At 40.7% G+C, this 25,406-nt stretch overlaps 1 protein-coding gene across 9 annotated transcripts in view; it reads left to right on the plus strand.

The window, feature by feature from the left end:
- The window catches only part of GAB1 (GRB2 associated binding protein 1), a 123,152-nt gene that overhangs the window by 24,451 nt on the left and 73,295 nt on the right, over nt 1–25,406 (plus strand). For 3 of the 9 annotated variants that reach the window (XM_045798910.2, XM_045798913.2, XM_045798912.2), the window contains exons 2-3: nt 14,459–14,551; nt 14,979–15,055. The exons of 5 other annotated variants lie outside the window; for them this stretch is intronic. In XM_045798910.2, the coding sequence (XP_045654866.1) occupies nt 14,459–14,551; nt 14,979–15,055 (170 nt within the window). Of the gene's footprint in view, nt 1–14,458; nt 14,552–14,978; nt 15,056–25,406 lie in introns of those variants that run through there. One more of the 9 variants, XM_045798919.2, reaches the window with a different exon arrangement.

The raw sequence follows: 25,406 nt of genomic DNA on the forward strand, positions 1-25,406 counted from the left end.
ATTTTGTATAGTGTTTATTTCTTGAGATTCGAAATCTGGAATGAATTTGTTTGGTGAAACCAGTGTACCTGATTGTATACCTGCAGTCTGTTGCAGGGAAGCTAAGAAAGCAGCTACCTGAAACTTTCTCTTTTTGTAGTATTAGGGTTAATGATTTTCCAAACATGGGGAGGGGAGTTCAGATGCTGGACATCCTAAAAGAATCCTGTATGTGTACTGTTCCAGGCATATTGGGGGTAGAGGTAGAAGATTGAAAATAAGGATAACTACCCTCCTACAGAACTTAAAATGTTTGCTAATAATAGGTATGAGGAGAAAATGTCGTAGCAAAACCCATAATTTCTCAGTATTCTCATATCGGCAGCCTCCACAGACATAAGAGCAAGCACTCTGTTTACTAAACAGCTGTGATGTGCTTGGTGGTGGTATTTTTGTTTTTGTTTTTAAATTTTATCTTTAATCCATACAACAACCTTGAAAAGTAGACATTACTACCCCCATTTTTACAGGTAAAGTAACTGGTGTTCCAAAGTAACTTCCCCAAATTACGTAGCTGGTAGATGTCAGTGCTGAAATTCAAACTCATTTGTGTCTGTTCCAGAACCCTGTTCTTTCTATTGTACCAGGTTTCCCCCTCACAGAAATTTTGTGAAAGAGCCCATATGGCCTCCCTGATTTATTTATTTATTTTTATTTATTTGGTTTTTTAAAAAGATTTTATTTATTTGACAGTGAGAGAGAGACAGCCGGCGAGAGAGGGAACACAAGCAGGGGGAGTGGGACAGGAAGAAGCAGGCTCCCAGCGGAAGAGCCTGATATGGAGCTTGATCCCAGGACTCCGGGATCACGCCCTGATCCGAAGGCAGACACTTACCGACTGAGCCACCCAGGCGCCCCTGGCCTCCCTGATTTAAACCAGAAATTGTTATGGGTGCTTCTGCATTGTTTCCCTTAATCCAGCACTTAACCATTTATCCTGAGTTGGGAGACCCTTCTAGGCTCAGGAGAGTGACTGGGGCTAGAGTTGCAGATTCAGGAACAAGAAGGGTATAAGTGTCCCTGGGTGCTTTGGGCATCCATGCGGTCATCCCGGAAGAGTTTGTTGGGCGAGAGAAGGGATGATGAGACTTACAGAATACTAGTTTGGCAGGTGGATCAGAAGGAGAGGAACCAGCAAAAGACATAGTGATTTTCCCTTGGTAGGAGGAGATTCAGAAAAGAGACTTGTTAGGGGAGCCAGAGATCATGGTTTAAGAAGGAGGGTGTGGTCGGGAGTCAGGTGCTTCAAGAATCAAAGTAGGATGAGGTGGAAAATAGCCATTGAGTTGAACTGGCCAAGCAGGAAGTTATGGTGGCCTTTTGTAATTTGAAATAATATTCTCTGAATCTTACCCATCTCTGTTAATCCACCATGAAGGGCAGTGATGGAAACACCACCCTGGATTTTAGGTTCTCATCCTCAAAAGACATGCGCAATTTTGTGTTTAAATTTTTCATTCCTTTTTAAAATAATGCTTTGGTAGTTGTTGGGGCCACACCTGTATAGTGAACAGTCCAGATGGACTAGAGTTTTCCCTATCCTCATTCTGGAGTCACATTTGTTCTATTTAGAGGCCATCGTCCTTCAGGAATGACTTGGATTGACTCCCCATCAGTCTGTTTTTTTATGTCTGCCCACGTAGAAGCTAATCGTCTACTTTCCTTCCTACTCATGCAGCCTTGTGAAATCTTCCAACCACTTGTGCTATTTGTTTGTCTTTTTGCAAATCAACTGAGCATTATGTCACCTTAAAACATCCTTCTAATTAAACTTCAGAAAGGACGAAGGATGAGTGATTAAAATTTAGCTATTTATAGTTTATTTAATTCTTCCCTCTCTAGAGAACCTCTTTAGAGTACACAGGCATGGGAGTAAAATTAAAAGTGTTCATGAATGGGTTACAGAAAATTATGGGGAAAATTGGAGAGGTGTTGGAATGGATTTTAATATCTGTAAGGTTGTATGTCCAGAGCAGAGTCCATCTTGCATGGGCCCTGAGCAGGACGGCCTTTTCCTGATTGAGACGCGGCCTTACCTTGTCCTTTCTGATCACAGCACAATTTCTCCTTTGTCCTAGAGTGATGGGATTTCCCTACCCGTGGCCTTTTCTGTTTACTGCTGCAGCCCCAGTGTTTGCTGGTTCACTCCTGTGCCTTTGTCAACGCCAGTTATATCTGCCCTATGCTAGTTGGCATTGGGATTTGTAAAAAGGGGTGGAAGTAAGGGAGGTGAAAATAAAAGCTCTCCCCGCATCTCCCCGCATCTGCTTTTTAGTTGTTTGTTTCTGTCCCTCATCTCCTTTCACCCCAGTGATGAAATGAATGCAGATGAAGGAAGGAGAGGGAAATGGTATATCATATTTTTAATATTCTTTTCCTTTTCTGCTCATCAAACTCTCCCCACTCCCCTGTACCCCTATTCTCATTTCTAACCCTTCAATATCTGTCTTCCCTGTTAGAATATAAGCTCCCAAGGTAGAAAGACCATGTCAGTTTTGGTCTTTGTTGTGCACCCCCCCCCCCCGCCCCCCCGCATTGCCTAGCACAGGACCTGATGTATAGAAGACACATGTGCTTGCTTGGTCAATGAGTGAGGAGAGGAGGTTATGGGAGGAAACCATTATTTCTTCCAGTATCATTCTTGACAAGTTTACCCTGGTCTGATTTCTTACTCTTCCCCCCAGTTTTCAAATCCTGAAGGGAACCTGCCTCCTGGGCAGCGGCAAGAGGATGACTCTCACAGTTGGGTACTGGACACATTTTCCTATGGTGCATTTTTCTGTATAGTGATTAGTCTGTTGGAACTTTATACTTAAGGAAGCTTTTGTGGGCTGGCCAGAGAAGTAAACCATTATGTACAACATCGTTTCTATGGGAAAATGCTTTGTGACTTCAGATGAATCTACTTACATACAAACTTTTGGATTTCAACCTTTCCATTAGTTGGAAACTGCCATTGCATGATCTCCCATTCAGGCTTTTATTCATTACTAATATATAAATGAACAATAAGCCATTTCTTTGTAGAAGGACCAGAGCCAGAAGTCTTTGCTTCCGAGATTATAAACTATTACATTAAAATGAATTTCATTCATCCAACAGACATGGTAGTTTATTTCAAATGTATTTATAGAGTGCCTGGCACATACTGGGCTTTGTACAAAGGATTCACACGTGAATAAAAGAGGGACTCTATCCTGGTAAGGTCACAATCAGGTTTCCATTTAAATAGGAATTAGACTCATATAGTCCACAAGTCCACTTCCAGCGCTGAAATTCAGTAACTCTGGTTTTGAATTGCTCTATTCATTGGCCCATTTTCCTTGTCATATGTGGTTCTATTATAAAATATATTTTTAGATAATGCTAGAGAGGGGTATTGACATTCATGAGTAGCAATTAATAGCAGCAGTCCCACCTTTACAACTTTAAAGTAATTCTAAATCCGTTTTTATTGCTAAGAATGAGAAATCCAGGAAAAAAACCATTTACTTTTATTCTGGCTTTTATCATAAAGAAATGAAGCCAGATGCATCAAGAAATTGACATAAAAATATATTGAATGATAGGGGCTTTCCTTTGAAAGTGTAAGTATTCCACAAGGATAATATATATAGGTGTCGGGATTAACAAATATTTTTGTTTGTTTGTTTCTGAATGCTTTCCTATAATTTTTGAACTGTTTATAGCAGGTGTATGTTAACTTCCCCACCGCCACCATTGCACAATGTTCACATGGGCATGCGCGTGCAGCACTTCTTCAGATAGTCAAAATATTTTAGTGAGGTGTGCTTCTTTCCCCAAATCATTTACCCATGTGTCTTAATAAATACTTGATCAACAAAACCTAGTTTCTGGGAGTTGGAATGTGGGAAATCTGAATGTTTATATAAAAAATTCTACAGCTATTTATAAAATATACTTAGAACTCTGTGGAGTAAAAAAATAAACCTTCCTTGAACTTTCTGAGGCGTGACTTGCGTTCTGTGGAAATAGTCTTATTCTGCCCCGAAACCTAATAAGTTACTTGGTAGTTAATTTCAAATATGTTTGAGCAACAAATTTCCTTGTTGGTGGATCTCTGATTTTTAATAAAAGTCTATAATTCAGGTAATATATTAACTGTTTCTGACAAGCAAATAAATCACTGTTCCTCCCAGCACCTGGAGAAAAACAGATAATGGATTTAGCTTCTAGAATTCCATGTAGTGATCAGGATAATCCCTGAATTAATATTTAGAATTAAATTTGCCAATACATTTTAGAGTATTCTCGGTATAACTACTAACTATATGTTTTATTGCCTTATTGGTTTCCTTTTCATCATTTTAGCAGTTTGGTTTTTTTTAAAGATTATTTATTTTAGAGAGAGAGAGAGAGATCAGTCACAGAGTTGGGGGCGCAGAGAGGTAGAGAAGCAGACTCCCCACTGAGCAGGAACAGGGATCCCAAGGCGGGGCTCGATCTCTCAATCCCCAGGTCATGACCTGAGCTGAAACCAAGAGTCAGAGGTTGAACCAAGTCATCCACCCCGTTGCCCCAGCAGTTTCTTTTAATGTAAAAATCAACCTCTAGCTAGAATCCCATAATTATGGGAGATTGAAAACCCATATTTGAGTTCAGTTTTAGGGAAAGAACAATTCATAAGTTATTCAGTAATTTGCTTCTGTGGTCCTTTAAGTATTCTTTGCTATTTTATTTAATACAGAATGGTAACTCATGCAGGTATACATCACCGCGCTTCTGTTGACGGAAAGAGATCATTATCTAGATGGCAAGAATCTCAAATTATTAAAGCAAACTGGATGCAGATTAATGTGGTTTAATCAGTATTTATTAATGTTTAACCATTGTAGTAGAAATTGAAAGTAGAGGCACTTGCACAAGTTCACTGGAAAATTGTTTGTAACTAAAGTTACCGTTTTAGGAGAAATCACAGTGCAAAGTAATGAATCAAATTTAAAAAGAGAGAAATGCTTTTTTTTTATGACTGGCAAATAATAGGTATGCAATAAGTGATAGTTTCATTTATGACAAAGAAGGCAAACATTCAGATTTAGAAGTTAAGATCATCTCAGCAGTCCATAGGTCTGCACATCATGAGGCATTTTCCTCCTGTTTGTGCCTTGAATACGTGCACATGGTGCAAAATTGGTAAGCTTTTTATTGTTTTATATGCAGTTCTGTTTTTTTACTTTCATATGCTTTTTCTTTTCATTTGCTCTTAAAATGAACTTTTGCTTAAGGTAGATTTTTACTTATCATGAGTCAAGTTTTGCTTATACTTGAGTTTTTTCTAAGTTCCCTGTGTATAACAAAGCACACAATCAGAAATTTATAGTAAGTATGACTCAGAAGAGGAAATTGGGAGCTTTCTAAAGTCTTCGAGTCTTTCTCAGGCAGACAGATTAAGTACTCATATGAAGCCCACTTTGTGTAATTAAGAATAAATGAACCACCAATACAAAAAAAAACCCAGCATCTGAAAATGTATGATTGGTCTTTTTTTGTGTGGTCTTAGAAAACATACGCTATGGAACGTAGCACCCCTGGGTTTCAAAAGCAATGCCATTTGAAAATACGCCTGACGCCATATAAAAGACACTAACACCTTATTCTAAACAATTTTACCTCGTGTTCAGATATTGAGCTTTATAAAACTTTATCACTTACTTTTTTTTTTTTTAATACCTGAAGTGAACCTGATTTGAGGTGTTAACAAGATAGCAGATTCATTTCTTCTAGGAAAGTTCTAAGGCAGTGAATCTTACACTTAAAAAATTTCATTCTGCTATTATGTTCTGTGTTTTGTGCATATGTGATATCTTCTATACATAGTTAATATGTATGTCTGGTGAAAACTACGTATAGGACATTAGCCTAGGTATTCAATTCTATATAAACATAGATACTCAAATAGATTGATTTTAATTTTGTAACAGTTTTATTGAGATATAAATCATGTACTATAAAGTGTACCGGTACCCTTATATAGTATACAGTTCAGTGGTTTTTAGTATATTCAGAGCTATGTGTCTGTCACCACTGTCTAATTCCAGAACATTTTTATCACCTCAGAAAAAAACCCCATTCCCATTAGCAGTCACTCTCCGTAGCCCTCCAACCCACCCCCCCACTAGCCTTAGGTGAGTCATTGATCAGTCCATATAGATTTGCCTATTCTGGATATTTCATATAATGGAATTATGTAATATGTGGTCTTTTGTGTCTGGCTTCTTTCACTGGGCATAACGTTTTTCACGTTGATCCATGTCGTGGCATATATTAGAACTTCATTCCTTGTTATTGTATGGAGATATCACAATTTATTTATCCAGAATGGATTAAATTTGTTCTTGAACTGAAAATTTGACAATCCTCAAAGCCCTCTGTGATTTTCCCAGACTTCTTTCTCTTACCTCTCTCTCCACATCCCACACCTCTCATGGCTAGGTTTTCACTGTGTGTCTCCTTGTCTGAGGACTGTCTCAAATGCCACTTCCTTTCTGATTTTTTTCCTTGATTGCTTGAGTAATAAGTAATCTTTCTTCCTTCAGATTCTTACAGTTCTTCATCTTTGCCATAGTTTCTTTTTTTTCTTTTACAGATTTTATTTATTTGTTTGATAGAGAGAGAGCACATGAGCAGGGGAAGGGGCAGAGGGAGAAGCAGGCTCCCTGTTCAGTGGACCCAGTCCTAGGACCCCGAGATCATGACCTGAGCCGAAGGCAGCTGCTTAACCGACTGAGCCACCCAGGCGCCCCTTTGCCATAGTTTCAGCGTGTGCTTTGGTTGTTTATATACTCGTCTCTCATTTCATATTTTAACGCATGAGACTGGGGACATTTCTGTTTCTATCAGAAATAACCCTGCAAATAGCAGGGTTTTAAAGTAATGAATGAGATCAATGAAGATCACTTGGGTATCATAAAATAAGGCTGTCATTGATTGTTATTATTTCTAGTTGGTATGCCAAAACTGTCTCAGGAGTTAAAAAAGATAACCATGTTTTTGGAAAAACCTGTCTTCTCATTATTAGTGCAGTGACTTAGTGTCTGGTACATAATTGGAACTCAGTATATGTTTGTTGAATTGGACCCGGTATCTGGTAGCATGACTGGGTACATTTTCAATGTCTCTGGAAAGGAAATTCTATATTTGCTTATAAATACACTTAGAAGCCCCAAGTTTAAAAGAGACAGAGCAAGAAAGTGAGAGCATATGTTGGTCAAATGAGGAAAAGGTTTGGAGAACCTCTTTGCAGGAGTGCCACAGAGCAGTTGCAAGAGCACTTGTATATTGGATGTGTCATATTTGGATATGTCAGTAAATGTTTGCTTTTTTCTTTTCCCTTCCAGAGGAGTAAGTTCTAGTTACCACTGAAGACTTAATAAAACAGACTGTAATAAGTTCTCCAAGCGCAAGGGCTGAGGGTACATATTCCATCTTTTTTTGAAGTCCTGTTTGGACCAGCCTTAAGTCAGAGGTGGCACTGTAAATTCTGGTGAAGAGAACTAAGTTCTGACAGTGGGGCAGTTCACAAAGTGCTCTTCTTGGGTGCAGTAAGGACCTTGATTCTGCACTAGTGTTTTTAGCCACATCCACAGGGCTTTGAAAAGGAAGAAAGCTGTTACTGGTAGGTCCTGTCTTTGAAGAAAAGAAGAGGAAACAGGGGTGCCTGTCACTATGGCAAATAACTTCTTATATTCTAGTGCTGATTACTTTGTGTGGTCAGAGATCAGAGAAAGGGGACCCAGGATTGGAAGAGGTGAGCACCAGACTCTTGGGGTTCTCTTAGTTTCTCTTTCTCCCATGACAGTTGTCTCCAGAACAGGACTGGGGACATACGCTGTTTTTGGAGTCAGTGATGGTACTCCATCTTTTTGTGATTATCTAAAACTTAGATTACTTAAATAGTTTGCAAACTTGTTATAGTAGGAATTATAAACGTTTTATGGTTTTCATTTTTAATCTCTCTATTCCTACCCTTCTAAGTTACTATAGATATGCCAAATTTCTGTAAGTATATACAATTAAAATATTTTAATTATATATTACATAAGCAGTTGTTCTTGGTAGTCGATTCCTGTGAAGGTTTTTCCTTATATTTTGTGCAGCTCTCAAAATTTTGTTCCTCTTTATTTAATTATAACTTATAAAGTGGTCTTTATTTTCCTTTGTCTAAATTCATTTGGTTTTATGTGTACTTTCCTCACCTGATCTTTTATTTGCTTAATATTTGCTGTGACTCTAGGACATATAAAGAAATACCGACCCATATTAAACATTTTCATTCATTTTATACTACTCCGTTGGCACTGAGAAAAGATAGTATTTCCCCACTCGGTACACTCTTCACAAGGTAAAAATCAGTGTAAGGTGAAAATATCCTATTGCTCTAGTAATTCCCACAAAAGGTCAGCCTCAATAATAAAAGATGAAGAAGAGAAGTTTGGTAGTGTTTGTTCTTTCACAAACTCGTATCTGGAGAAAGAACACAATATATACATGATCTCTTGATAACTGCCTTTGGTGTCTAAAATCTGATATTGTTGCATGATAATCTGACATTGCTTCCTGTTTCTGAGGGGATGACTGGATGTGAAGCCAAAGTGCTTGCTAAACCAGGAAACTGCTATTTCAGAATGCACAGCAACTCAGGCTGCTTGAGCAGTTGTGCCGAGACACAGCCTAACTGTAAACTGTGCAGGCTGAGTTGTCTTCCCACTGTTGTGTCTGATTTTAAAAACCGGCTTCAAATACGTGAAAGGCCTCAGGTTAACATTATAATAGCACTACAACTAGGGAGCAAGAAAGGTCTCCAAAACCTAGTGTGCTCCCACCCTGTCACTGTGAGCGTCCACACAGACACTGGATGCGTATGGGCTCAGGTGGCGGTTGGCCAGGGACCTGATGGGAAGCAGGTGGCAACACTCCATAATTTGAGGGACATTCAAGAAAAAGACTACTTACTAAGATATACAGTATAATGAGAATATAAGGGCCCATAAATGGGGTGGGCGAGGGCTGGTCCCTGTACCTGAAGAGGAAAGAGGAGGGAATGTTACCAACCCCCAAAAAGATGGTTATGTTGAAATAGGTGCCTTGCAGGGGCTGAGATCTTCAGTCAAAGGACATGGCTGTCCACTGAGAACACAAGGACACAGCCAGAGAATCAATCAGTTCCCTGCCCTGAGGCCCCTCTCTCTACCATCCCCATTGGCCAAACCTGACCGAAAGTCGGAGAATGAGCAAGAGTTGATGCAGTCCTTCATAGTTCAGCCCTCCAGGCTCAGAGCGTGGTGGAACTAGATAGAGGGTGGGTCTGGAGGGGTAGATGGCAACTGCCCACCACAGATGTTGTAAAATATTCCTGTATTGACTGGGATATCCCTCTCTTCTCTATTGATACGATGGAACTCCTTTCTGTGTCGTTGAGTCTCCAAAATACTTAAGGTTACCTGGTTCAGGCATGTAGAAAATGGCGACTTTCTATTCATCCAATGTCTATTTTCATATTTTCAGTACGGAGAACAAAATCTTACTTCAAGAAGCAGCTTGTTCCGTTGCTAAACAGCTCTAATTATTAGGAGGCTTTTCTTGCATTGAAACCTGCTTCCTATAACTTGTAGTGGTTGCCAGTTCTCTTTTGGGGCTACACAGAAAAAGGCTACCCTCTTGCCATTTAACTTTTATCCTCGTTTTAGCTTTGTGCTGTTTAACAGTCATTCGTTTATTCAATTTGTATTTATCGAATGTCTGCTATAGGCAAGGACTTGTTCTGGGTGCTGGATATTCAGCTGTGAACAAAACAAAACTCCCGCATTCACGAAGCTTCTGTTTTAATGGGTAGGGACAGACATTGAGCAAATAGACAACGTGATGTCGAGTGGTGGTAGTTGCTGAGACTACTGGCTGTTAACCATTATTCACTAGAGAAAACTATGTTTGAATCGGGCTCTAAATTCATTACGAGGCAACTATGTAATGCAGTTGCCCAAAAGCTCAATTCCATTTTGGTCTGTGTAAGTAGAATGCCCAACACGGGAGAGGTCATGTTTCCTCTGCTTGCTTACTGTGCAGCTGGACCTGGAGTGTTGCATTTACATTCTGGAGGGACACTGACAAACTGAGACTTGTTCGGGAGATGTCTTCATTGTAGCCTTTTAAATCGTTGAGCAAGGCCACAGAGTATTCTTTAGGCCAAACCTTCCCGGTTTTGTCAACAGTTTCTCATGTGGTATCATCTCTATACTCTTAACCTTCCTGATCTTTCTCAGATAATTAATTTACTCTCAAAGTGCTGCCCTCAGAATTTAACTCTTTTCTCTGGATGTGGTTTCAACTTAGGTAATGCCTAGTAAACTGTTTCTTCCCTTGATCTAGTTATTTAATTTTAGTAATGCAGCTGAGGATTGAATTTCCTGCTCTTGTTGTTTTTTTAAACAGCTGCGTTACTTCTGACTCTCAACGTTAAAGTACTGCTAAGCCAGGTTTCCAGCATTTCTGTTTGTACAATTTATGTTTCTACTTAAATATAGGACTTAATATCTATCTCTATTAAAATATCATCTCATTGCTGTCCATATAGTATTCTGCATTAAGAATCTTTTGAATATTGTCTTTCATCTTTTTGTCCTCTGCAAAGTTAATAAGCATATTCTCAGACTTCATCTATATGATTAATATAACTGTTCAATTAAAGAAAAACAGGGACACCAGGTCATTCCTTCAGATTATAGCAGCTCAATAATTAATATTCTTTTAAGAATGTGTTTCAGAGAACTGTGAGCACCCTTGTTTATGTCATCCATCTCACATTTCTCTATTTTACCAGGACCTTTTCAAGAAATGAAGATATATTTTGTTTACAGTATTTCTCTCTGATACCAGGCTTATCAAAAAACATATTAGGATAATTGGACACGACACTGGAAATACAATAGGCCATTGCTGCCCCTCCCATACCCAAGTCTTGTAATCTACCTCCTTGAAAACCCAAGGTAGAATTTTGTTAGAATTGATACCAAGCTTACCTGTCTGTGGTTTCCTCTTTTTTGTATGTACCTTTTTTTTTTCATTTCTGGAACTCTACTTTCATGTATAGGGAACTTGCCAGGAGTGGGTCTTTGGTTCTTGAAGATGAGATGAGGCTAAAATTTAAAAGGGGCCTTTGTTCCCTCTTTTCAGGATAGGCTACCATTTGCAGTTTTAAGTCTCTTCCTTGATCCAATCTAGAACATGGAGGCAAAATAGAAGCTGGATAATTCCACCTTCTCACTCTTGTGAAGGTTGTGTCATTTACGCCAGGATTTTAAAAGGAAGTGGGGGAATGGCTGTGTTACCCCAGTTGCTGCTACTGCTGGCTGTCCCTGAGGTCTTTCTGGGCTCTCTAGCCTCCCTGAAGTGCCTGCAGGGAGTCAGCTCTTGTATTCAGTCTTAGGGATGTGTTCAGAGCATTAGTACATGTTTTTGGTTTGGTTTTTAATTTGTGAGCTTTCTGTAAGACTACAGTATTGTTTTTAGAGGCCTCTGTATTTATGGGTTAGAAAAAAAGACAGTATTGACCTTATTCTTCATGGGAATGTTTTTGTTTTCCAAGGAGTTTGGTATCCTGTTTTCTAGGATTTTCTAGGTTAAATATATAACATCTCGACTTTGCTCAGATGCTTAAGAGCACATACATCTTGCTGGCAGTGTGGCTTTCAAGGGGAGAGTTACTGAAGCTATCTCTCGCCTCGTACACAAGTGACCACGGACCTTGTGGCTAAACATGCCAAACCTGTGAAGTCAGGTGGCTTTTAACTCAGGGTTTGACTTGACTGCGAGTACTGGAGATGTGCCTGTGCTGATTGGGAGATCAGTGTATTAGCTAAGGTTAAAGACCGGAAGCTGTTTAACAATTTTTCTTGCTTTTCACATGTTGCAGAGAAAAGGCTAAATCCCATCTGGTGCACACTATTGTGGGAATCTTACACTTCAGATTCATAAACAGTATGTTCTAGATTTGGCGTTTGCGCGAGTGTGTTCTGTGTTGATTTTACACCAAGTGTCAAATGTCTTCCTTTTAACTGTAACTGAATTTTAGTTGAGTGAAGGAGTAGAAGTTGAACTTGTGTTTAGTACCTGCAGCTGCTACCAGGCTTGTGTGGGCATCACTATCCCCCGAGGTTGCTTCACAAGCACAGACGTAGCAGTCATGCTCTGGTGAACACTTACCCTGGTTTACATCAGTATTCTGGCATAACTCCCTCTCAGAAGTGTCTTGGTTTGGAAGAAAAACCGTATGGCTTCCTTGGATACGTCCCAGAGTATCCTAGAAAGCACGTGGCTCCCTCTGCAGTCCTTGCTCTGACCTCTGGGCCTTTCTTACTCATGGTTCCCTACAACAGGAACCCAGAATGACTTGTAGGACCAGAAAATCCAATGATCCTTGGAATACTGTTCATCTTCTTGAAGGGACATTTGATTCCATACTTCGTTAGAAGAATAGAGCCGATACTCACGGCTGAGGAGCAACTTTCATTATGTTGGGAGATTGAAAACACATTTTCTTAATGTAACTGAACTTTTCTTGCTGAGTGGATCTATTTAAAAACCTGCCAATGATGGCTCCTTACTAGTATCTGCTGTTTAAATGCAGTTTGGTTTAGGGGCACGTGGGTGGCTCGGTTGGTTGAGCATCCTACTCTCGGTTTTGGCTCAGGTCATGATCCCAGGGTTGTGGGAATGAAACCCACGTTGGGCTCCATGCTCAGGGCAGAGTCTGCTTGAGATTTTCTCTCCCTGTCCCAGCGCCCCTCCTTGCTGCTTGCACTCTCTCTCTCTCTCAAATAAATAAATAAAATCTTTAAAAAGAATAGAAAATAAATGCAGGATCTTTTAAAGAACCCATGGGCTTTTGCAAGCCGCACTGTATCTTGCTCTATCCAAACACCAACCGATGTCTTGATTTATCTCTCTCCTCTAGATGGTGGCACCTGGAAGGCAGGGACCCTGGCTTTTTCATCTTGCCTCCCAGCACTGGTCATTCAGTAGGTGTGGCTGAGAGAAAGAGGGAGATAGGGTAAAAAAGGGGGCTGTGAATCAGCCCTGCTGCTTTCTGCTTCCCTTTTAGGAATTCAGGTACCTGAGCTGCCTGTCTAGGAATATGAAGGGTAGTAAATATTTTAGGAAATGGCCTCCCCAGTTTTCTGAATATGACACATCATTTAGTTTCCCAGCATTGTTACCCTAGAGCAGAACTTCTCGACCCGGGCACTATTGACAGGCTGGCCTGGATGACTCTGTTGGAGGGCCGGCTCCCCAGGCAACGTAGGATGTTGAGTTAGCAGCATCCCTGGTCTCCACCCACTAGATGCCAGGAGCACACCCCGCCCCCAGCTGTGATGACCAAAATTGTCTCTAGACATTGCCAGACGACTAGGAGGCAAAATAGAGACCTACCCTGCCTCTTGAGAACCACTGCTGTACAGAAGCTTCTGTTTACAATAAATGCAGACCAAAGAAACCAGCGATAATAGAAGTTTGGAGTTGGAAGGGAACTTGGAAATGGTCTCGCATATGGTTCCTCTTGGTGCTCGTCTTCCCCACCCCCACTGCAGTTCCACTGTTTTATACCTGAAGAAACTGACTCAGGGGAATTAGTGAATATAAAAAAGAAAAATATATAAGTATTTGAAGTAATATTGATTTTGGACTATAGACTTATTTAAGTTTGCTCGCAGATCCTTGGAATGAGAAGTGTCTCCTTCCAACCAACTCAAAATAAGAAAACATGAGTTTATGGAAATAGGTAAGAGGATAATGGCTTATATCACAGAAAAACTAAAGGCTCACACCACTAAAAAAGAATTAAAGATGTACACTGAACATTTTTTTCAGATTAAAAAGAATAGCGCAAACTCACTAGGATATGGCAAGATTTTTGGCACAGGCTTGTGGAGCTGTATGTGCTTCATATTAGACTATTTTAAGTGCGTGTATCTAAAAATAAACAGAAGAGTATTTAAAGTAATAATAATTTGGCTTTTTCAAACTGACTTGCCTTTTACATCTAGATAATCATGATAATGGCCTACCTGATGAGATATTTCTACCGTAGGTTAAGTTGTGTTTTATAAGGGTATTTTGTATCTTACTAAGAATTCTCACATAAAGCTAAGAACTCCAAATTAAATATTAGCTGCTTGTGGTTATTTTAAGACTCATCTCAATAACCAAGAGAATTTGGTTCTCACACTTTGTACCTTTTGATTACAAACAGCTTTAAACAGGTTTATGTTGTACTTCATCAAAGATTATAGAGGATCTGCAGACTGAGACGCTTTGGGACTGAAATTGGGCAATTCAGAGTTTCTCATGCATGTAAGCCGCCTTTTGTTTTGATCCCTATCACTCTTAGTCTGTCTTTCTCAAGATGCTGCTGGAAAGACTGTCCTGAGTGAGGAGGACACAAGAGAAAATGGCAGGATCCTAAGGCACCGAGGCCACACGATACCTGCTGTTCGAGGTAGGGTGAAATCCAGTTGGCAGACTTTTGTCAGAACTTGTAGTTGAGAGTGTCGTGTTTAGATTCAGATGGTCCTTTCTTATTGTTTTTGTTTGGTTTGGTTTAAACACAATACAGTCACAAACTTAAGCAATAAGAATGCTTCTGAAAAATCATAGGTGGGTCCATTTTTAATAAATCAAAATTATCAGGAGAACTTGCCAATTAAATTTATCCCAATGTTCTGGTCCCCTATTTCCATTAAAAGACACAGTGATCACCATCATGCTTGATTTCTCTCTTTAGATAAGCTGGGGTGTTTTGTTGTTGTTGTTGTTTTTAATATTCTTAAACCTGACACTTTGATTCTCAGTGAAAATACTTTCAACCATGTATGTTGGTGATTTGTTGAAAATTCATAACTGAAAAGCTGCCACTCTGCTTTTAGTACTTGAAATCCCTTGGCAAGGAGACATAATTCTCAAAACACATCGTTTGGAGGAATTCAAGAAGTTCATTATTCTGGTGAGAAGTCCTTTCTGAACTTTGGATCATGACAGTAGTATGCCGATGTCTGTAAAGAGTGGATTCGGACTTGAATAACTGTAGAGTCCTGGCAGACGTGAACATGTCAGATGTCTTGGCACAGTTTGGGGGCAGAAGGGGACTTTCCCACTTCTTTATGTAATCCACGATCATAGTATGTGGGAGTTTTATGAAATTTCTTCCGTTATACTGAAATGCTTAGCTTTTCATACCGTACATGCTGCTTAGTGAGAGCAGGCTCTGTGTATGTATGCATATATTTAAATGAAATGAAAAAGAAAAATGAAATCTAAGAAATTCCTTAAGTTTGCAGTGGTGATTATTTTTAGACTGTGTTCATGTGTTCCAAAAGATCGCTTTTAAGTCAGTTGATTGGAACTTGGAACAGAACTTCCCATAGAAACAATTGTATAGTATATGTGGTGGTAAGTTTTCCAGATGAGGCCTCAAGGCTTATTTAACCCGTCGTATGCTAACGTGCTTTGCAGTGCAAGGGACAGTGATGTGTAGTTTATCAAAACACTGTTTAATGATATCTGAACTGCAACCTGTTTCAATGCTAGACATTAAATAAAATTGAAAAAATTTTGAACGAACAGGAAATAAATTTTATTTCTATTAAAAGGTGGGTTTGAGGGAAAGTAATTTAAAGAGACTTGGTGGAGTGGTAGAAGAGCCCCAGGCCGACCTGAAGATGTGACACTTAATAGTTTGGGCCTCTTGGACAAGTAAATAAACGCGGTGAGCCTCAGCTTCTTCAAGTGTTGTGGTTGTGAGGGTTGGAGCAGAAAGTGCACATGATGGTGACCTATAATCTGCAGAGCTCTTTACAAATATACAGTGTACATTCTGGTTCTCTCCTTAATTATGAAAATCCTATGACCTGATCTTCCTGTTTCTTGACATAGGTGTAGTGGTAGTAAAACCCTTTATGCCTAGCAATAATTAATAAGGTCCTTTGTAGCTCACAGACACAATAAATGCATATTATTTTAGCCTGCTTGGAAGACAGTAACATTTGCTTTTTTGAAATGGGTGGAACTCCCAGAGTAACCTCTCTCTCACATTTTTCTAGTCTCCAGCTCTCTCCTGTCCTTCCCTTGTCTGAGTATCTCTTACTTAATCACCTTCTCAAGTTTCACACTAAGGCTCGCACTCCAGGCTGGCCTCCCAGTGGCCTGGCCTCTCTCTGACCTGTGCCTCTGGCCTCAGACCAGCTCCATGCTGCTAGCAGACCCTGCAGTTGACCAGCTCTGGCTAGGGGCCCTCCTCTGCTCAGGGTCTCCCTGGACACCAAACAGAGGCAGCTTGTCTGGGGGGACCCTGGCCTTGCTACATACAATATAGCTGGTGTGACAAGCCCAGCCTTGGGCCCTGTTGCGGGGAGTAAGACTAGAAGTACTTGGGCCTAATCTTGCGGACCCGAGGAGCTTTTCTGGTAGAAGTGGTGTCAGGAAACAGAACGGGGACTGAGGCCATCACAGAGCAAAGCTTTCCCATTCTCTGCCTTATTCAATGGGGGAAGTGGGCATGGGGACTACTGTAAACTTGTAAGAGTCACAGTAACACACCAAAGAGGCAAATTGAAAGGGGCTTATTAAAGTATTATATTTTGGGTCAAAGTTATAAATTTAAGACTAAACAAAATAATAACATTTTATACTGGAACGAGTCTTAGAGATCAGGAAATGCAGCTACTCATTTTAGAGTGGCGGGATCTTAAGCTGGACGGGTTAATTGATTTGCAGGTGTCTCATGCCTTCCAATCTTAAAGCCTTTCATAGGACATCCTGAAGACTCGACATCTGGGCCTCACTACCCCTCTCTTCTCTGTATAAGGTCGGCACTGATCTTGCACAGCTGTGTGTTGGGACCCTAGGATCTGCCTCACAGTCTGCAAAGACCAGAAGAGAAGAAGGAGATAGCCTGCTACACCACCCCTGATTGCCTTCTCTCACCATAGCAAGAATTAGTCATATTTATTAAGCAAGGCAATTTGTAGATTGTAGAAACAAGAAGTCTGACACAGTTCCTGCTCTTTCAGAGCTTACAATACTGTATTATCTTACATCATTAGAGGGAGCTAATTCTGGGCCACGCGGCACCCACTGAATTGGATATTAGCGCACTGGGTTCTAGTTTTGTTTCTTCCACTTATTAAGACTTCAAAGGTTGTTTAGTTCTTTTTCTTCTTTTTTTTTTTTAAGATTTATTTATTTGAGAGAGAGTATAAGTGGGGGGAGGGGGCAGAAGAAGAGAATCCTCAAGCAGACCCCCCTGCTAAGCAGGGAGCCCCACACGGGGCTCGATCCTAGGACCCCGAGATCATGACCTGAGCCCAGATCAAGAGTTGGATGTTCAACCGACTGAGGCACCCGGGTGCCCCGAGTTCTGGGGCCTTCCTTAGTTTTCTAATCCATGAAATGTGGAGATTTAATTCTGAAGTCCTTATATCTATACTTTTTATGAGTCATGTCTCATGATACTTTATTTTAATCATCAGGCTTTTGAACCCTATTATTCATTTCAAGAAATTCTTAGCCAAAATGTAGACACTAATTTATATGCTGATATAATAAGCAACTTTGCAGTTTATTGAGCCACAGGTTTTGAGAGAGTCTGGTAATGTATAATGGTCCATAGCTTCAATTTTAAAGCAGAGCTAGATCCCAAACCTCTGTAAGATAATTTGGATTATTATATGCCTCATCAGGTTTATAAAATAGAGTATACCTACTTTTGAATATTCACAGAGTTAGAAAGTAGTGAATGATTATTATAAAGAGCTTTTGACTTTACAAAGGGGCTTAACCATTCTCAGGAGTGAGTTCTGGTGCATGTAAAATCGAATAGGATTTGCAGAACCTTAGTTGATGTGCATCTGAAGTATACAGTTGTTTCTATTTATAAAGCGTAGTTCTCTGCGATGGTGCTGAGCATTTGCATACCAGATACGCTTTCTGTTACCTAACTGGGAATTTCCTGTGGTCTGAGCGGCTTTTTTTGCGGTGATGTTGGAATTTTACAGACCTTTCTTCCCCACTCTTCGTGTTCCTCCCCGTCGTTCAGGCAGCTTTTGTTTTTGAAGTGATTAGCTCAAATACGGGAGATCGTCTCTGGTTGTTGGATGCGTCGCCCAGTTAGGAGATGAACCTGTGACTAGGGAGGTAGGATGCTTTCTGTAGTGGCAGGAACACGGACCATGTACAAACAGTTTTGGGCTCAATTGCCAGCCCTACCTCTCACTAGCATTAAGCAAGAGACTTAATCCCTCAGAATCTCAGTTTTTCATCGGTAAAATGGGAATAATAATGACAATAAGAATAGTAATAATAATGTTGATATGACACGATAGATGAGAGCATTTATCTTTTCTGAAGGAGCTGACATAGAGTAGACACTCTGCCTTTCCCCTCCACTCTAGGGAGCAGCCAGAAAGCAGGAACAAAATTGTCGCCCTGGGAGTGCCAGTTTCTGAGGCCACCGTGAGGTTTGGGCAAGCAGGGCTACTGGTACTAGCAGTGTGGGTGGGATAGTCTCGTGTTGTGATTAAACCCTTGACCTCCAGAGCCAGAGAGCCTGGGTTCTACTGGACTGCTTTATGATCTTGGAAAAGTCACTTATCTGTCTAGTGCCTCAGTTTCCCGATCTGTAAACTGAGGCCAGTAGCACTTATCTCATCAGGTGATGGGGAGATCCCGTGTGTTCGTCTGTGTACACTGCTCAGAATGGTCCCGGGCACGTGATAAGTCTGTGTTTACTGCAGTCCGTTGCAATGAAAATCTTTGTTTGTTAGAGTTTAATGCAAACTTTAACAACATTGCGTGGAATGATGACAGGCTTTATAAGGATAACTGGTATTTTCCGTTGAGGCTGTTATTTCTGAACAGTGCTAGGCCAGTTTCTTTAGCAGGAGATAGATTTGCTCTTGGAAGTCTGCATCAGCTTTCATCTCTTCCTCTCCCTGCACGTCCACTCTGTACAGCTTTTGTTATTAATGTGGAGCAGTTGAAGTCACTGACTTGGGTGCAGGCCAGGCCAGTGTTTCTGTGGGCATATATTACTTTCCTGGACTCGGGCAGGAGCAGGATGATGGAAGTCAGAGGTACGGGGAAGCTGTCCTTTTAGGCAGCCCACGTAAAAGGTGTGTTTGCTGTCTTTGTCACATTGATGCTGATAGATCAGAATCTTATTTAGTATCTTAGTGATTTTTTTTCTTTTACCCTACAATCTGTCTATCTCTTCGAGCTGTCGTTTTGCTTGTTCTCTGGTTAGACAGACTAATGCTGTTTGTTATGTGTCTTTCTCCATTGTTGTTTCAGTGTTGAAAATCTCTTCAGTTAACTAAATATTTGTTTAAGGCAGGTGAAATTTCTCCATAAAGATGTATATTTCTGTAGGACTATATATATATCCTACATAGGCTATATATGACATTTAGTGATTATACATCTATATTTTATTCATTATATGTATATGTATAGATTATACATCTGTATTTTCCTCTAAATAAAATAATCCTGTGTGAGAAATATGTATTGAAACAGCAAGTGAAACTGTGTTTCTCTCAGGGATGGTGTAATTTGGGAACACATTTTTATCTTCTGCTCTGCTTTTGTATTTGAGGCTTGGGAGACTATGTTTTTGTTGTTTTAGAAAAGCGATGGAATTTTATCAGACATTTTCCTGAAACTCCCTACCTTCACCTTTTCCTGAAATATTTCTTTCAAAGTCCTGTTTTCCTTTGTTAAGAGGCTCCATCATTTAAAAAGTAAAGGAGTTTGGTTAGTTTAGGCCTTTTCGGCGATCTTGTTGGCTTTAGGAAAGAAGAGACTGTCTGTCTGAGAAGCAGTGCTTGGAGGATCATATGACCATTAGTGTGAAACTTGGGCCAGTGATTTGTGAGCTTGAGCCTTCAAGGTTTTTGTGTTGTTTTTTTTTTTTTTTTTTTTTTTTTCCATTATCTGAAGACAGAGAGGTTGCCTCAGACCCTGTTGTGCCTTGTGACTTGGGGTAGGAGATACATTTTCTGATTTTAGACTTTATCTTAACTTCTATTCCCAAATTGTGGGGATTTTCTAAGGTTTTGGTAACTCCCACTGTGAAATAGAAACTGATCTCTAGCTGATTTTAGCTACTGCTAAATTGTGACTTGCACATATTTCTTTTTAATTTGACTATTGTTTTCTCTAATTGAAAGCAGTAATTGTGAATTAGAATTCCTGGAAATATTGTTCTTCCATAAACATATGTCACAGATGTTTGAGTGCTACATACTCTTCATTCCATTTTAATGTCGGTGTAGTGGGGATGAAATGTGGAGAATAGCTGTGTGTTGTAATGAGTCTGGACCCTATCCCCAGTGGCTCACTCCGTGTGTGATGGTACGCCTCTGTTCTTCCTGAAATGTCCAGTATTGGAACATCGAGACTTGGTGTGTTGTTTAATATGTGAGTTTCTGAGACTTTCGTATCTGTAGAATTAGGCATAAAATAACTTCCCCTATTCCCCAAACCACATTCTGCATCCTCACAGAACACAGGAGAAAGCTATCCGTTTAGTGTCATGATTTTCTTTCTAGTTTTTTTTTTAAATGTATACTTTTATGATATGTTCTAGGAGATTTTGAGAATGCTCAAAAGAAAATAAAAACCACTTGCAGTTTCACCACTCAGAGAAAAATTGCTGTTAAAATGTTGCGGTATTTACTTCCAGACTAGTTTTCTATGTATGTTTATCTAGATACATAGCTATTCTTTTATAAGAATGTCTGTAAGCCTTTTTGAAACCTGCTTTTTTTTGGCATAGCAATATATGTGAGAACATTTTCCACATTCCAAAATATTCTTTTGAAAATATGATTTTCAGTGGCTGTATGATTTGGCGTCTGTTTGGCTCTGGAAATACTTAAAGATGTGCCAAATTAAAAAGTCCATTTTGGGGGCGAGGTCTTACTTCCTATTTTAAAAATAATCGGCTTAAAAAGTAATTGAGAACATGTTAATTTTGTGCCTTTACTCAAGATAGACTTATCTATTCTTCATTACATTTCTGTAACAAAACATTTTCTAGAAGTACATAATTTTTGGTATGGTAACAGTTAATTATAATAATTAATTTTTAATAGCTGATTAAACAAGTCAAGTTTTCAGAAATCAACTTATTCTATTAAAAAAATCAAACTAGTTTTGAAACAGTTCCTCCCTTCAAACTTGAAAAAATAAGGTTAAGATTTTTTGTAACTGAATTTTGGGTTCATCTACCATGAACAGTTGGTGCCACTGGCTGTGCTTTCATGTTGGGGCGAACTCGACTTTTCTTGAGCCTCCGGGCTGTACAGAACAGGAAAGGCCATGTGGTCAGGGAAATGGAGCCAGATGGTCCCCGCGATGGGTGCCAAGCCCCCAGCAGAGACGGATGCTACACCTGGCAGAGCAGGGTCAGTAGCACATGTCGGTGGCATTGCTCACCCTTTCCTGGAGAGAAAAGAAAATCTTCCCCTCTGCTGGCATAGTTTGAAACCACTTTGCAGGCCCTGTTCAGCCTGGTGTAGCAGGTGTCCAGGCAGCTAACTTCTAATGGGCAGTGGAGGAGGAGGTGGTGGCAATAGCTGGGACCAAGTTGGCAGCCCCCGTGGCTGTCTCATAAAATCCACATTCTGGCATTCTCAGAGTCTTTCAAAGAAATCTGGGTAAGTCATGAAACTTGTGCCATTTTGGTTTACTTGGCTCTTTAAGGGGAGTAGTAATTAAACCAAATGGAGCTATCATTCAGTGGATCTTAGTGGTGCTTTTCAACTTGAAAATTGAAACCTGGAATCACAGAGCCATCTCTCAATATTCCCCTAGAACTGACTACTGTGGCTTGTCCTTGACACAAGGGAGTTGATTTGTGGGAAAGTGTATGTTTGAGAGTCACATGTCCCCAAGTTTACATACCTGAGCAGTTAGTTAGGACCAGTATGACTTTGGGCATATTTGTTAATGTCTCCGAACCTCATCTGTAAACACGATCATAATAATAACTGCTTTCAAGATAAGTGAGAGCTTGTATAAGTGCATGCCACAGAATAAGCTTTCACTTGGTATTAGTTCCTATGATGATGACAGATTTCGTGCAGGGTCATCTGACCAGTGTGTGGGTTTGTAATCATTCCGTAGTCCTGCAACAAAGATATTTCCCCTTTAGAATACAGACCGTACACTTGAGCTGAACCTGAAAATGCAAAGCTTTACAAAAAGATGTACCAGAATATGGAGACTTAACAGACTAAAAGGTAGTCCAGATGTCCATATGGGTCCAGGACTAGTTATGGTACTTCATTAGGCAGATTCCTTCCATCTTGTTTCTCTGTCATCCCAAGGGTGTTGCCCCCATCTTCACAGTCAAAGACGACTCACCATGATCTCTCTTCAGCCCAAGAGAAGGGGGCTGATCTAGAAGTTGTACAGATCATTTTCACGGTCACATGACCACAGCTAGCTGTAAAGGAGGCTGGAAAACATCATCTTTAGCAAGTCAGCCACTCTGTGAAAGCTTCTGTTAGTCTAGAACAGGGGTCTGCAAACAGTGATCTGAGTATCAGATCAGCGAGCCACCTGTCATCGTAAATAAAATTGTATTGGAACACAGCCACTCCCGTTTGTTTATGAATTGTCTGTGGCTGCTTTCACACTACAATGGAAGAGGTAAGTAGTTTTGCCAGATACCATATTGCCTGCGAAGCCTAAGGAAGTTATTATCTGGCTCTTCATGAAGAAGTTTGCTGGCGTACTATCAAAAAAGGGTGCTACCGAGCGATCGATCACATCCACTGACTCAGGAAACAGGTGAGCCCTGGCGCACTGCCCCAGCCAATTGTTCATTCCCAGGGAATCCCAAGGGGGCCAGACAAATTGAAAACGTGGCATCTGGCTGGGCTTGCCAACACTTTTGCCGAACAAACTCGGATAAACTTGTCAGCAAGAACTGAGCCAATAACTCAAGAGGTGAGGGTTTGGAAAAAAGAAAGAAATTTATTTCTGGTGCTGGCAGCTGGGGGGGGGGGTGGGAGGTGGCAGGTTCGAGCCTTCGTTGACCTTTCCACCCATAAGACGGACACCTAGAGTTTTATAGGGAGAGGTGCAGGGAAGGGGATGCGTGGGGTGTGGTCTTGTAGGCATTCCACTGCTGACATGGCTTTTCTGAACTGGTGGTTTGAATGTCCCACCGATTGTCAGTGCTTCAAGAAAGTGCCATAAGAAATAACTCTTGGGGTCTATAGTTGAGCGAGAGGGCTTGCTGACAAGAGGAAGTGGATATTAGGGGAGCAACTGGTAGTCTCTACCACAATAAGGGTCCTGGTAAGCAGGGTGAGTCGCGTCCTTGGAAATTCAGAGTCAGATCTTGATTCTTACGAAGACTAGTGACCCACAGGGCAGTGAGTTGGTGTGCAGCTGATTGTTGAAGAGCAGTGTTTAACGAAGGATTTAAGGAGCCTCAGCACAAAGTGTTATGGTGGAGGTGAATGGGGAAGGTAAAAAAGGGTGATTAATAAAGTGAGCTTCCATTTTTAAAGGAGAGCATTATTGGGGCGCCTGGGTGGCTCAGTCGGTTAAGCATCTGCCTTCAGCTCAGGTCATGATCCCAGGGTCCCGGGATCAAGCTCCAAGCCCCATCTTGAGGCAGGGAGAGGCCCCTTGGCGTGGAGACCAGAGAAGGCCTTCAGGGAAGGTGGCTTTGAGGCGCAAGCAGCAGTAGCAGGCTTGCAGGGGAGAAGGGAGCCCCTGCCTCACTTCCAGCCCAGCCTCTCCTGGACCCAGCTGATTTCCCTTCTCAGCCTTGACCCAAACCCCCACAGAATACGGCCCCTGCCATCGCAAGGCACAGCCCTCAGACAAAATGTGAAGCATCAGTTTGAGTTGGTGTTACAGCAATGCTGTTTATAAACAGTGCCATCTACAAATTAATGCCTCTCACTAAAAATTGCCACTTACTACCTAGAGAAACTTAGGTGCAAATGAAAATAGAGCCTGATAGTTGCATTCAAAATGAGTGCCACTTACGATCTTAAAAATCGGAGCCATTTTTAGCTAGTTTTTAGTGAAAGAACACTATATATTTTTTAAAGTGTTTTCTTAAGACCTGAAGCAGTATTTGAATGCAGTCATATTTGGAAGTTTTAAACAGTTCCTTGGAAAGCCAAGGCTGAGCCAGAAATCAGACAGTGCTTTTGTGAGGCATAAGGAGGAGCCTGTGCGCAGAACCCCCTGGGTGCCGGAGCTGGGCCACCTGCAGTAAAGCCAAGGAGGCCACGGCCAGCGGAGGACTGCCGGCATTGTCTCAGCCTTCCTGTCGGAGATGGAGACGTACCTGCCCCATGGTAGATCCCTCTAAAATCACCCCCATGACACTCACAGAAAGTAGTATTTCCACAGCTTTGTCTTTCCACAGTTGGTAATCAAATGTACAAGAGCTTTTATTTTTATAGAAATGATTGGCATTTCTCTTCTCTTCTTCTTTTTAACCAAACCTAGAATGAGGAGACCAGTCTAAATAATGAAATACTTGCTGGTGCTGGCAAAGAACTCCTGTTGTTCACTCATCTCCTGTTAATTAAAACCTAGTGAGGTTGGCGACCGTGTTGGGAAGCAGATGGATAAGGATTAATTTTCAGTGTGTCTTCAGACTTTGTGAAGGATTGGAAGGAAGGCTACTACCTAGACAAAGTGGCAAGGCTTCCCCTGCGCGTGCAAGAGAGGATGCTGGAAGCATAAATACACTGCGCTCGCAGCCCTTCTGACAGAGGCAGCAAAGGAGGGAAAGAAGGGTTTTCTTTTCTTACAGGTGATGCATTTTGCAGTTATTAGAATGTAAGACAGTTTATTCTGGAATTTTCACACAAGCTTAGGTTAAGGTAAAAAACCATTACCATTATGAGAAGGTCCCGACCTTACCTCTGTCGCCTAGGATTCTGTCTGGTACAGACTCAATGAACAGTATGTGTTCAGTGCATATTTATTGAACGAATAAATAAATGGGCTCTGGCACTTAATCATAAGAGCTTTCTAGAAGATTAAATGGATTCTTAAGAAAAACGATTTTTTTTAAGAGAGGGAATATAAAGACAAAGTCCCCCTCATCCCTTTCCCCTGTCAAACTTCTCCAACACATACATCGCTGGTAACTCTCCTGGTTTTCGTGAAGGAGTGAAGGTTCAAAGTGTGTGGCCTCCTGTTACTGAAAGGAAAACCCCAATGTTGTGCAAGTGTTTCATGGGCCCTTTCATAACAAATGCAATATTAAACACAGCCAAAAAGAGTTTGTTCTGAATTAATCCTGTGACTTAACA

The sequence above is a fragment of the Ursus americanus genome, chromosome 13, assembly GCF_024610735.1.
Source record: "Ursus americanus isolate L20-20 chromosome 13, mUrsAme1.1.p, whole genome shotgun sequence".
Lineage (NCBI taxonomy): Eukaryota > Metazoa > Chordata > Mammalia > Carnivora > Ursidae > Ursus > Ursus americanus.